Source organism: Myotis davidii, unplaced genomic scaffold, assembly GCF_000327345.1.
Source record: "Myotis davidii unplaced genomic scaffold, ASM32734v1 scaffold64, whole genome shotgun sequence".
In the NCBI taxonomy this organism is placed as follows: domain Eukaryota; kingdom Metazoa; phylum Chordata; class Mammalia; order Chiroptera; family Vespertilionidae; genus Myotis; species Myotis davidii.
In genome coordinates, this window is record NW_006296226.1 from 3087879 (window position 1) to 3102646 (window position 14768).

General features: G+C 39.8%; 1 protein-coding gene across 1 annotated transcript in view; it reads right to left on the minus strand.

Annotated features, from left to right (window-relative positions):
- Positions 1-297: 297 nt before the first annotated feature.
- The window catches only part of SVEP1 (sushi, von Willebrand factor type A, EGF and pentraxin domain containing 1), a 153843-nt gene continuing 139372 nt past the window's right edge, over positions 298-14768 (minus strand). Inside the window, exons 45-49 of the mRNA XM_006771225.2 lie at positions 10774-10944; positions 9104-9199; positions 7242-7337; positions 5090-5183; positions 298-684 (exon numbers count right to left, since the gene is read on the minus strand). Coding sequence (XP_006771288.1) covers positions 663-684; positions 5090-5183; positions 7242-7337; positions 9104-9199; positions 10774-10944 — 479 coding nt within the window. The 3' untranslated portion in view covers positions 298-662. The remainder of the gene's footprint in view (positions 685-5089; positions 5184-7241; positions 7338-9103; positions 9200-10773; positions 10945-14768) is intronic.

The window sequence follows — 14768 nt, forward strand, 5'->3', positions numbered from 1 at the left end:
CTACTAAATTGATTCCTATGGCTTTCCAAATGTTGGGAAAGGAATCAGCCAGGCTGTTATCAGCACCAGGAAAGCATTTCACGTGAAGGGTAGTAGATCCAACAGCTATTCTCTGATTAAATAAAAGGAAACCTTCATGTTTAAACATATTGCAAAGAAGATGGAAATAGAATGAAGGTGACTCCTTTACTGTAATCTCTTGGTATTCTACATGTGATCCAGTAGCATAGATGCAAATCACTAATCCTTGTCATTGTTTCGTGGCCACCTCACAAAATGGCACTATCCAGCAAAATATTATTTAGTAGCAAAATATATTTTAATTGAAACATCATTTTCAGTAACTGAATAAAAATGTGTACCAGGTACTTTCCCAATAGACAGCAGAGTATGTACATTTTGTGAGTGGAGCAGCATCTATTTAATATATTTTTATATAGAAAATACAGGCATTTTTAAAAATGGAAACATGTAAGAAAGTACGTCACAAGAAGGAACAAAATATAACACAAAATAAAAAGGTAAACCCCAAATAACATGTGTACTACACAAAACGAGACCCAGCACCGTGTTGGAATTTCTTTGCGTAAGTTCTGGGATACCCAGGGCTACCAGGAAGAGATGACCCTGTTCTTAGGGAGAGCGCCTTGGTTGTGCAGTGGTTAAAACCCAGTCCTCCTTTTCCTGCAACAAAAAAAAACAACAGAGAGATTCAACAGAAAAGACTGAACTGAAGAGGTAATAGCCCCTTTGGGGTCAATTTGAACAGGATTGAAAGTCTCAGATACCTGGGCATTATCCATGGCGCTGTTTGTATCGATGGGAGTCATTCCTTGAGACAACTAAAGGGCATGAAGATCATGTGCTAACTCATGAAAAAATCTGAGAATCGGCAGACCCGGGTTTTAGCCTTGGCTTTGTCTCTAGTTTCCTGTCTGATAATCCTCTCATCTGTAAACTGAGGGGTTTGGACTTCGTGAAAGGTCTCTTATAGCTTTCAGAGTCTATAATTTTTATTTGTGGTATTTGTTTAGGATCAATTTTATGAAGAAGCATACAGAGATTGGGGAAACACAATCTCCTTTTTAAGGATTGAACTACCTGGGAACCATACCAGGTGAGTCTTATTCATTGGTAGAGAAGGCAAATGGTTGAGGTATTTAATTAATGCTACAGGGCATTTCTTCGCTGGCTGTCACAGATGCCCAGAAATCGCTCCATCTGTCAACAAACATTTGTTGAGCATTAATTTTTGTGCCTGTGCTAAGCACGAGGGATACAATCTTTTGCCTACTCAATCTCATGGGAGAGAAGAAAATAAAAAAATGATTTGTAAACATTTAATGTTCTAATTTCTCAGAAAAGCTTCCTCCCCTTCCCATTTCAGGGACATATATTCCGCCGTCTTTCCTCTGGGAACTGCCAGCCTCCTCTCCCCTTTACCCAAAGGTAAGGTAAAAGTTTTGACAAGAAGACTCTTCATGCTAGTACGACATAGCCCGACCTAGGACCACAGTTGACTGACTGATTCACGGTTGGCCCCTGAATCCACCTGGACTAGGCAGTTCTGGATTTTTAAACTGGGTCAGTGGATACAGTAGTATGACGTGTAAATGCAGGGGCTGCAAGCAGTTCTGTCCTTTCATGGGAACTGAACAGCAGAGAAAACCACTCTGCAGCGAGAGGAGGGAGGGAGTAGATGCTGGAGAGAGAAGGCGAGGCAGGAGGTGGAGAAGCTTCAGATGGCTTTCAAGTCCTCAGTCGGATCCTCCTGAGGTTCAGCCATCCATGCAATCGGGTTCCACACAAGGCCCCTCAATGGTGATAACAAATTCCTTTCTCTGCTTAAGCTAGTTAGAGTTGCAACGAGAGAGTCCTAACTAATATGGATGTTCTAGAAAAATGGCTCACAGTATAATGGGGGGGGGGGGGACTGTCCAGTCCTTGAATGTGGGATACACTTCCCAGCTTAATTTGCCATGTATTTTTTGATTCCTTTATCAAACGCTTGCACAAAAATGTAATTTTGTTCTCTTTATTAGACAGTATTTTCACATAGGCTAAAAACCGCCCTTCCCCTTGTCAAAAAAGACTCCTTTGGGAGTATTTTGATGTTAGGAAACCACATAAACGCAGGCTTCCTTTTCTTATTTGAAAGAATTGAAATAGTCTAAAATTATAAGAATGTTATAAATAGTTCCTGTTCCTTTTTGAGTCACTGTAATTCTTATTCCTTTTATTTTCTCTCTCCTCTTACTTTCCCAGAAATCGATTTCAGTTTGACTCTCATTTTTTTGTATCATTCAACTCTACTCTCAATGAAAGTATCATCTTTATCTTGGAAGCTTCTATATAGACTTGTACAGTCCAAGCTTGCTCTTTAGGGTTCAGTTTATTTTTTCTCTCTGCAGAGATGGCATATGCTTGAGATGATATGAGGACATTCATTGGCACAAGATGGATTTTTTTGTTAATTAAGTTTTTATTTAAATAGATTATTGTCCTTGAAAGTTGACTTTGACATTCCAATCAAAATAAAATAAAAGGAAATGAAAAAGAAGAGTTGTTTTCAATTAACTAAATTTCCCATTTTTAAAAATGAATATGTTCTTTGTTTTCAATGACTCCTATAAGATTGAAGTAATTGTACCTTATACAAATCTAAATGATGTAATGCAATAGTGCATTTTGAAAGTCAGAAAATAGAGCTGGCACTACTCCAACATTGCAACATTTTTATATTGAAAATATCCATGGTATGATGACAATTTAGTTCATATTTCCTGAGGTTTAAAACAGTTAAGAAAGAACAACGCTGGAAGCATTATGTTTCTGATTTCAAATGATATTACAAAGCTATAGTAATCAAAACAGTATAGCATTGCCATAGAAGCAGACACATAGATCAATGCACAGAAGAGAGAACCCAGAAATAAACCCAGGCACACACAGTCAATTAACTAATGACAAAGGAGCCAGAATCTACGATGGGGAAAGGACAGTCTCTTCAATAAATGCTATTGGGAAAACTGGATGGCATGCATAAAGGAATGAAACTATGTTATATCATACAAAAAATTAACTCAAAATAAATTAAAGAAAACATGGGCAGTAAGCTCCTTGACATTGATCTTGGCAATGATTTTTTGGATTTGATACCAAAAGCAAAGGCAACCCAAGACAAATCAACGAGTGGTACTACATCAAACTAAAAAGTTTATGCACAGCAAAGGAAACTATAAAAAAAAAAAAAAGAAAAGGCCACCTACTGAGTGGGAGAAAATGTTTGCAAATCATGTATCTGATAAAGAGTTAATTTCCAAAATATATAAAGAACTCATACAACTCAACAACCAAAAATCAAACAATCCAATTAAAAAAGGGGCAGAGGATCTGAATAGACATGTTTCCCCAAGAGGACATACAGATGGCCAATACACATGAAAAGATGCTCAAATTACTAATCATTAGAGAAATGTAAATTAAAACCACAATAAGGTATCACCTCACACATGTTAGAATGGCTATTATAAAAAAGACAAAAATAACAAGTGGAGAAAAGGGAACCTTGTGCATTGTTGGTGGGAATGTAAATTGGTGTAGCTACTATGAAAAACAGTAGAGAGAGTCCTCAAAAAAATAAAAATAGAACTACCATAAAATCTAGTAATTCCACTTCTGGAATATTATTCAGCCATAAAAAAGAAGAAAATATTGCCATTTTCAACAACAATGATGGATCTTGAGGGCATTATGCTATCTGAAATAAGTCAGAAAAAAACAAATACTGTATCACCTCACTTAAGTGTGGAATCTAAAACAAACCAAAAAAATCAAAACCAAACTCATATACAGAAAACAGATTAGTGGCTGCAAGAGGCGGACTGAAGGAGTGGAAGGTTGGTGAATGGAATAAGAAATCAAAAGGAACAAACATTCTGTTGTAAAATAAATAAGTTATGGGGATGTAATGTACAGCATGGCAACTATAGTTAATAATATTGTATTGTGCCGAAACCGGTTTGGCTCAGTGGATAGAGTGTCGGCCTGTGGACTGAAAGGTCCCGCAATACAATATTATTTTTTTAAATATATTTTATTGATTTTTTACAGAGAGAAAGGGAGAGAGATAGAGAGTTAGAAACATCGATGAGAGAGGAACATCGATCAGCTGCCTCCTGCACATCTCCCATTGGGGATGTGCCCGCAACCCAGGTACATGCCCTTGACCGGAATCGAACCTGGGACCTTTCAGTCTGCAGGCCGATGCTCCATCCACTGAGCCAAACCGGTTTCGGCGACAATAAATCTTTTTATCTTAACAGTTCTCATGAAACAAAAAAACCCATTTTGTAACTATGCATGGTGATAGATGTTAACTAGATTTATTGTCGGGATCATTTCACAATATATATACAGATATCAAATCATTATGTTGTACACTTGAAATAATGTAATGTTGTATGTATGCCAATCAACAATTTTTTTAGAAACCTTATTTTTTAAACGATTTCCCCTTTGACTTATTTTTGATCTTTTCTCAATTATATTTATCTAATTAGATATTAGAAACCAATTGACAGAACATATGTTTACATAACATTTTTGTAGCCAATTACATTTATTTTTGTTGTAACCAGGAATGCAAATGCAAGTCAATAAATGTATTGAGTTTATTATTTACTTTACACCCTTAAGTGTAAAAAAATACAATCTTCTATTCAAGAAGAAAGTTGACTTGTTTAACCCTTTTTTTACGGAAAAATATGCAATGCTTCACGAATTTGAGTCATCCTTGTGTAGGGGTCAAGCTAATCTGCCCTGTATTATTCCAATTTTGGTATATGTGTGGCCAAAATGAGTACAAGATTATTTACTTTTGAGGCATCATTGCTTGATTTGTCAATCCTTAGCTAATATTTCTTTGCGTTGGCTTTAGTTCAAATTTAGAGAGTGTATCTCACAATGGATATTTTTGGATATAAAATGCTCACCCTCACACTAGAGATACCTTCTGGCTCTTGAACAACTTAACCTGAATTTTTATCTCTTTATGTTATTGATAAACATTAGTCTTTGGTTGTCTTACCTGGAACAGTCGTGTCCAGTCCAAGCTGAGAGACAATGGCATCGGTTTGGTCTTACGCATTTTCCACCATTTAAGCAGGGAGACTGGCAAACAGCTGGGATTAAAAAAATGCATGCATTTATTGAATCAGCACTTAGCAATCCTGAAGAAGTCCATGAAAGCATGTAAGAAAGATTTGACTCTGTTTTCGTCTCCAGCCACCAACACTCCTCAGACTGTCTGCATTATGCATTTCTGCCCCTTCGCTTGACCTCATGTCCTTCTGTGTCTCCACCTCCCTTTTTCCTTCCAAGTGAGTCATTTTCATATTTAAGTTCCAGGTTAAGTTCTACCTATGTATTTAAATCTTTGCTGATAACTTCAAGTCCACTGTTTTTTTCTCTAATATTTTTGTTTATGTAACTAATTTGGCACATACTGTTTTGAACTGTGAACTTTTCATATGCTCAATTAGACTGTAAATCCCTTGAGGGAGCTAGCACTGAACTCTCTGATTCAGTCATTACATCAGACATCAACTCATGACAAGAAATCAGGCAAGAGCTTGTCTAAAATAACAGATGACTCAAAAGCCCTTGTGTTGGCTAGGAAACATATTTCATGACTTTTACTGGCCTTAATTAGAATGATGGAACCTGGAGTAGAATTAAAAATTAGCCACAGATGAAACCCTGAATGAACACTCAAAGATTTACTATAAAGACATCTTCCTTACAAATTCATAGTCTCATCACCAAACTCTTCACTTGCATGAGTCTATTTGCTAAAGAACCCTAGGATGCTAAAAACTGATAAAGACCCAACACCAGCAGGTTTAACATATCAGAGAGAAAGGAGAACATCCTACAGGGAGGAAATGAAATGATGGACAGCTCATCTTCAGTGAGATATAAATAGATGTTCTTCTTTAATCATTCATGCATACAATATGGGGGGGGGGCATGCAGAATGCCAGCCAGTACCAGGCACTTGGGTGGAAGAGAAAGGACAAGAAATAAAACATTAGTCTATGTCCTTGGGGAGCCGTCTTGGTGAGTGAAGAGCAAGAGTAGGCCAACAGAATGCACATCTGTGCAATACAGTAAAAGGAAAGTATGAAACAAAGCAGGCTTAAAAATAGTAAAAATGAAGCCCAATAATTTACAACCAACTCTCCATAGATTCTGTGCACCAGTATAAAAAATATTACTCCTTTTCAGGAGCATGATGATTTAATGGTGCCTGACTGTACTAAGCACTTACTTTCTCTTCCTTGTCTAAAAGCTGAACATCTTCCCCCTTCCCTTTAACATGGGAGCTCCCATTGGTCCCTTCTGAGCCACCTTCTCATGCCATGGGTTTTCTGCAGTCTTATTCTTTTTCCCCATGAATTTTTTTCCAATGATAACCCACAAATTTCTATCTTCAATATAGATGTATCTTCTGGGAGCAATCAGCCACCTGCCTATCAGACCTCTCCCTTTATGTTCCACAGGCCCCTTAAAGTGAGTCAATACTTAACTCCTTATCTAAACCTCAAACCTGCTCCTCTTGGGGTCTCTGTCTCAGGAAATGGCACCATCAGAGACCCAAACTGGAAATATCAGTGTTGACTCTTCTCAGACCTTTACTCCCACAGTGAAACCTATAACTGAGTAGTGTTGATTCAACTTCCAAACTTCTCTCAAATCTATTTGGGCTGTCACTTCTCCAGACTTTATTACTGCTTGTCAATTCTGCTTTGATAACTTCCTAACTGGTCTCCTTGTAAGTCATGCTTTCTGCCATTATCCATACTGCTGCCAAAATCATTTTTCTAAAAGAAAATCTGATTGTGATTTCCCCACTTAAAACCCTTCAGTGGCTTCTGCTGCTCACTAGACATGATCCAGCATTTTGAACTTGGCACTCAAAATAAATATTTTTCTGAACCTCTGACACTAAGATGCCTGACAACTCAGTCAACTTAGCTGCTCTTCTCTGGCACATGACTCTGAAAGGTAACTTTGAGGCATTCGGATTCACCATTCGAGGGGCCATTTGAGGAATTCTTGAGAAACCCTGATACCCTTTCTTTCACTGCTACCTCAGAATCTGAGCCCTACTCATCAATGCCCTTTAGGACTTCAAGGAGCTAAGTCACCAAGATAACAAACCATGATAGGACACCTACCTGTATGACAGCGGGACCCCGTCCAGCCAGGTGGGCAGTCACACTGATAAGGGGCCACACAGCGACCGCTATTCAGACAGGGAAGAATGCATATTGCTAGAGAGGAGATTGAAAACGATTTGATGAAAATATACACACTAAGATATGTTCACGTGTTCAAAAAACATGATCCAGGAGGAGTAAAACCTTGTATGACCCACGAGAGAACTTCCAGTCTGTGTTGTGTTTATTAATCAGTATCACTGGGGAAACACAATTAGGAAAGTAACTCTGGTCCCTTAGCCTGCAGTCATGACTGATGCCAAATGCGCTCCTTTGGAGAAGACCCACTGTAATCAATATCTGCTAAGTGCTTCGCTTTCCCATCACAGAATAAGCAGAATGTTCCCCATTTAATGCAGTTTCAAATTTCCATTACAAATTACATAAAATGCTCTAAAAGGGTTTGGCTTCCACGAGGCACTCTTCTTGTCTTGAATTAAATGTGAAAATGGGAGTCAGACAGACTATCCTACAGGCTGTTGGCAACACATTGGCAGTGATGAGAAAACTTGCTCTTTATTTCCTTGGAGCCGAGGCCTGATGGTGATTGAATCAGGCCTCTCCTACACCCTCCACAGTAAACATTCCTCCTATTGAGCTCTTCAAAGAGGTGTAGTCTGTTTAAAAGGAGTGAGATTGTCTATTAGTTTGCTATTCCAAGCGTGATTCTCAAACCAAAAGTATTGGCATTACCTAGGTATTGGCTGGAAATGCAGAATCTCAGGTCCCAACTCATCTACTGAATCAGAATCTGCATTTAACAACATCTCCCAGGTGATCTGTGTGCACATTAAAGCTTGGGAAGTCCTGCTCTAAGCCATGAGGGTGGGTGCATGCTCAATGAGATAAGCAAGGCCTGTTGTTAGGGCACCCAGGGTCAATGTTCCCTGAGTCTTTGGACTCCTGCCATTATAGCAGGTCAAGTATGGAAGCCTTAAGTGGGAAGGAATGACTGGGGAGAAGAGGAAGAAAAATGTAATTTCTCTCCTTTCTTCATCACTGTGAGAATACTTGCTATGGTGAGTTGTTAACGGCCTGAATTTATTTCCATCTTATATTTTCCTTTCTAGATTAGTTGAAATAGTTACACTTAAAAAAGTTTTAGAATCTCATAAAATGTCTGGTCTTAGAAAAACCTGATGTAGACCAATGACCATCTCATTAATGACTTTTAATGTTATTTACATATACCACTCCCAACGAAAAATGAAATTGTGTTTTCCTAACATGTATTTTTTAAGATAGGAAAACAAAATGTGGATTAGACATTAAAAAATGTTTAAAACCACTTATTCACAGTATCCTGGACATTCAAATTAAAATGTATTACTATGAGAATAAATATTCTGTATTAATTTACCAACCATTGTGTAGATATGGGAATGCCAAATTTCCTTCATTGGGAAGAACTGCCCTTAATGAAAAAGAGTGACTGGTGAGCTGCAAAGTACAATGTTAGGCGACGCCATGAATTTACAGCTGTAGCTACGAGTGGCAGAATATATAAAAAGACTAGAGATGAAGGAAGACAGAGTCTGGGAAACCCCTGGTGACTAGCTCCTTTCCAGATGATCCTTAGAAATTTGTGCCAGGAGAATGTGGAGATGACGGATGTTGACAACTATATTTTCATGGTCTAATATTCTAGATCTCCTGAAAGTGACTGACACATTCCGATCAGCTCTAGCTGCCCTGTCTGGCCTGCTGCTGGGTAAGCAAATACATCCCTGCCACCAGCAGAGCCAGTTCCTAGTAACTCTGAGTTGGCAGCTTCCAGGAAAATTATCAGAACTCCAAGTAAGGTTTGAAGAAAGACTCACGTTCTTCACAGAGGCGCCCCATCCAGCCGTCTGGACAGGAGCAAGCATTTGGGCGTTGGCAGATACCTCCATTCTGACATGGGAATCGACAGACGGCTGTAAAAGAAGCAGATGGTCATAAATCGAGGGAATTACGGAAGGGTGGTTGTCAGATAATAGAATTACTCACGTCTATTGCATACTATATCCTTGGCTTAAGCGTTAAGGAAGAGAAACAAAATGGAATCTCAAGATTTGGTTGGGGATGAACCTGAGGGGCTCAGAAGGGCCACAACATCGCTATGAAGGTTTTAGTAATTGGGAGATTCAGGGTGAGGGGGACAAGGTGGCTTATGTAAAGGAATGCTCCTTCAGAAGATGTGCAAATGCCCTGGCAAAGGTGGCCTTTGGTGGCCAGGAGCTCTTTGGTGCTGCCACCACCTCACAGTATCTTAAGACAAAAGAAGAAACAAGAGCAAACAAACACACAACCCTTATTTTGACTTCTCATGTTAAGTAAAATCTGGACTATTCCCTGAAGATGCCACCTCCTCAGCAGCCCTCTTAAAAGAAGGTTGCACTTTCTCTTCCATCCCATGTGCTGATGATGTCATAGCTCACTGTTGCTTTCAGAAAATTAATTTTCTTTCTCCTGTAATAACCCTAGATATTTTTGAGGCTCATGCCATTCATCATGGACTACTTCAATTCTCCCTGCGCCCACAAGTTATGAAAGACTTTGGCTTTCCCACCAAATCCAAATCTGATCATTGTCCATGGGGCCATGTGGACAACCTCCCCAACAACTTGATTATTTTTTTAGTTCCTTGGATATGTGTATCTTGTTCACTAGCATAGTTCCTGACTTTCGGTAAATGTTTCTAGAATGAATGGAACAATTACGATTTGTAAATAAAATTATTAGAAAGGTATACATTTTAGAAGGACATGCTTGAATGCCTTGTTATTTACCTCTTTTTATTTTGCAGAATTACAAGCATAGAATCTTTTATTCCCCCAAGATTTTATTGAAAGCACACACAAAATTCATCTTTGGGTTTGAAAATTCCATACAGCAAGTAAAGAGACAGAAGTGCTCATGTGAACACAGAGTGCTGGTCACCCACCCGAGTATGGCCAGATGGGGCGAGAGCTCTGTCCCTGAGGCTGCCTGGTACCTCTTGTTTTATACTCTGCCCATTAGGTGGGCTGTCCCATCTCCTATGGGATTTGGGGCCTGCCTAGGATAGGTGGGTAGAACCGGAATCTGTGCTGAAATACTTGAGAGGCCAAGAGGTGCACCCAGGACCCAGACATGACACTGCTTCCCTTAGCAGCTGAGAATACTCCCGAGATCTGGAGAGAAGACGTGCCTGAGGATCCATGATTAACTCAGGAAGGGACACTGTGCTGGGGTGGAGTTCTGTGTGCAAGCTTTCAAAACTCAAACCAATAAAGTAAAAAAATAAAATGACACAAATGTTAAAATTTAAAGACAAAGAAAAATAAAACAGCATGCTCTCTACTTTTGGAATGCGTTAGATTTGGCATAACTCTAACTTAAATGAATCTTCACGAACTGGCTTCCAAAAGGTCACCTAGTGCCCTAGCCTGGTTGCGGCCCACATCAGACTTCCATATATATTTCCCTGTGGTTTCCCTAAGAAATAACCGTCCAAATGTATCCTTACCCCGGCAAATAGGAGGTGATGTCCAATTTCCACTCTCTAGGCAAACACTCCTTAGGGAACCTTCCAACATGTACCCACTGTAACACGAGTAGGTGATCATGTCCCCATACTGATAATGTACGCCTCGAGCAATTGCATTTGGTACATGACTTGGTGGACCGCATGAGATTTCTATAGGAAAACAAAACAGCAATGAGGCTTGTGCTACTGATCCAGACTGAATTAATTTAAGGAGCAACAAACAAACAAAAACAAACGAACAAACACACAAAAATCCCCAAAACATAAAGGCTACCATTTCATAAAGGCTAAGCGATACGAGGAACTAAAAGCATAACTTGCTGCTGTCTAGCAAAATTAGATGTGCAAGATCAAAAGTTTTGTCTTCTGATTTAAATGTTGAAGCTGAGCCGTGTTATACTCAAGGCAGGACGTCTGCAGGAGACCAAGAAGGAGCTCTGGGAATTTGCCTAAGATGTGGCGGCAAGAGAACACATTGCAGGCTGCTTATCTAATTAGAAGAGAAGCAGCAGGAGGATTACTTGCAGTCCACTATTTTAGAATAAAAAGCACTAACTGCAGCACTACATATTCTTTTACAAAATATATGTATTTTTATTAATTTCAGAGAGGAAGCGGGAGGGAAAGACAGATATCTCAACATCAATGATGAAAGAATCATTGATCAGCTGCCTCTTGTACGCCCCCTACTGGGAATCGAGCTCGCAACTTGGGCATGTGACCTTGACTGGAATTGAACCCAGGACCCTTCAGCCCACAGGCAGAAGCTCTATTCACTGGGCCAAACTGGCTAGGGCTGCAGTACTGCATATTCCATCAGGCTGTTTTATTAGTGCCTAAAACAGTGCCAGGCATGCAATGGATGATCTGTACATATTTGAAAAATGAGCAAATGAATGAATATTGTCTCTGGCTTATAAATACTGATTTTACACACCTTGATGAGGTTTCTGACATTCAGGGTTTCATATTACTTCCCTTTTTTTCAAGTCTATAAAACAGTGGCTCTCTACTTTTGGAATGTGTTAGATTTTGCATAAGTCTAACTTAAATGAATCTTCACGAACTGGCTTCCAAAAGGTGACTTAGTGCTGTAGCCCAGTGGTCGGCAAACCGCGGCTCGTGAGCCACATGCGGCTCTTTGGCCCCTTGAGAGTGGCTCTTCCACAAAATGCCACGTGTGGGTGCGCACGTACACTGCGATTGAAACTTCGTGGCCCATGCGCAGAAGTTGGTTTTCGGCCTGGGCGAGTCTATTTTGAAGAAGTGGCGTTAATCCTACTGATTAAATTAATATTTGTGCTCACCTTGGAAGAAAAAGAAAATTTAAAAGGATGATATACATTGAATATCCCCTCTGAAAACTTTTGAATTAGCCGGTCAGGTGACAGTCGGTCAGGCGACAGGAGACGTGGCACAGGCGGGCTGCGGGATACGCAGCGCGGGGGAGGTACATTGTTTTGAGATACACTTGCTGAGGTCAACCCCTTCCAACTCTCCCATTCACACTCGTCTTGTATACTTGTTTCAGATAGACAAGTGTAGATGGGAGAGTTGGAAGGGGTCGACCTCAGCGAATGTACCTCAATCAGATTGAGGGCATTTTTAGCAAAGGCCAGCTTAGAAGCACCCTAATTAAGTTAATAACCATGTACTTACCTATATAGTTTAAGTTTAAAAAAATTGGCTCTCAAAAGAAATTTCAATCGTTGTACTGTTGATATTTGGCTCTGTTGACTGAGTTTGCCGACCACTGCCCTAGTCAGTTTGGCTCAGTGGATGGAGTGACAGCCCGCTGACTGAAAGGTCCCGGTTTCAATTCCAGTCAAGGGCACGTACCTGGCCCTGGTCGGGAGCCCATGAAGGAGGCAACCAATTGATGTGTCTCTCTCACATGGATGTTTCTCTCTGTCTTTCCCCCTCCTTTCCACTCTCTCTAAAAATCAATAAAAAAATATCCTCAGGTGAGGATCAACAACAACAACAACAAAAAAAAAGTTTAAAGGTCACTTAGTGGTCAGGATACAATTCAAAACTTTTCAGAGGGGATGTTCAATGTATATCATCCTTTAAAATTTTCTTTTCTTCCAAGGTGGGCACAAATATTAATTTAATAAGTAGGATACCAAATATGTATTAATACCTACTGTGTATTAGAAACTGGAAAAAATAAATGATGATAATGCTGTCCCTTATCTCAGAAAATACAGAATGACAAAGAATACTGCAATACAACTTAGAAAGAGCAGAAGTAGAGCCCTGGATGCTGTGCTTTAGGAAAAAAAAAAGAGTAACTAAATTGAATTAGTGAAATGGGATATAAATTAGTAATGTAATATAAATTACTATTACTGATTGGAATGTAACTGCGCTTAGGATTGTCAGGGTGTAATTCATAGCGAGAGTGGTTTTTGGATGTGGCTACACAGCTCGAGTGGGTCAGGGGGAAAGAGCTTCCAGGCTGGGGAGCAGCATGTTGCACGATCATGGAGAGATGATGGGTGGTTTATACAAGTGGTTATCAAGCATGAATTTCAGATCCCCTATAGGGGAATCATCTTGGCTCTTTATTAAAAAATGCAAATTTCAGGATAGGAGCCTGCATTTACATACTCTCCCTGGGTGATTCTCATGCACATTAAATTTTAATCCCTGATTTGTAAGAATATGTAACAGGAGGAGGAAAAATACCTTAATCAATAAAGAAATTTAAAAAAAGAAAAAAAAGAATATATAAAGAACTCTAAAATAAATCAATAAGAAAACAAACAATCCAATAAAAATATCTTATAATTTTAGTGAACTGTAAAAAAAAAAAAAAAGAATGAGGAAAGTGGCTGTTCAGGCTCTTCAGGCAAGATATTTCGTTCTAAGCCAAAGACTTCCAGTCTAATAGAAAGTACAAAAGAGAGATTGAGGATAACAAACAATAGTGGGAATGGTCTCCTTCTCTCCAAGTCACCCCTGGTCCTCTCAAGAACACTGAGGAACAATTGAGCATACACTGAAGGAGCATGGGTAACATGCGCAGGTCTTTCCCGCTAGTTCTTTCAGTGCCCTGAGTGGTAAGACTCAAGGAGCCAAGATCAATGTGAGGATATGTGGGCAGGAGGAGGCCGCCTGCAATACACAGTTTCCTGGGGTAACGTAAACATGCTAATGCTGCAATAGGGCTGCCAGTTGAAAGTTCAAGGACTTGGGTTATTGGTATAAGGAGATATTGCTAATGTATATCAGTTCACTGATCCTTCGAAACTAGTATATAAGATAGGTATTGGTACTATTCACTTTACATAAGAGCCCAAATGTTCAGGGAAGTTAGGGTACTAGCATAAGCTTAGAGTTAGAAAGTTTTGAGGATAGAATTCAAGTCAAGCTCTTCTCTGGTTCCAGATTCTTGAGGCCCTCATACACACATTTCTTATCTCACTAACTGGAGTGCAAGTGTCCTGAAGATGGAGACCATTGCAGGCATAATCGATTCCTGTATCATGTAGCCCACTGCCTTGCATCTGGGTAGATTCAATAAATAGTTGTTCATTGATTGCTATAGAGGGAGTACCTTGGAGTACAAGGAAGGCTGGAGGGCAGGATGTTGGGCAGGGGGGATGTTTTAAGTGTAGAAAGTGTCAAGAATTATCATGAGGCAGCAGGAGGTGCTACCAGACGGCCTATTACATATCAAGGGGGTGCCCGCCCAGAGATTCTCAAATTGTGGTTACGGCACTGGCAGTATCACCATCAGTACCACCCGGGAACTTGCTAGAAATGCAAATTTCAGGCCTCATCCCAGACCTACTAGGTCAGAAACTCTAGGCCTCTGAGGGGCAGGGGAACAGCAAGGTTTTTAAGAAACCTTCTAGGTGGTTCTCATGCAGGCTCAAGCTTGAGAACCACGGTGGAATAATGTTTGTACTGCAAAGCATTCAGAGCTGATTAAGGGATAGTTTGGGAACTCTGACGATGTGGAGAGA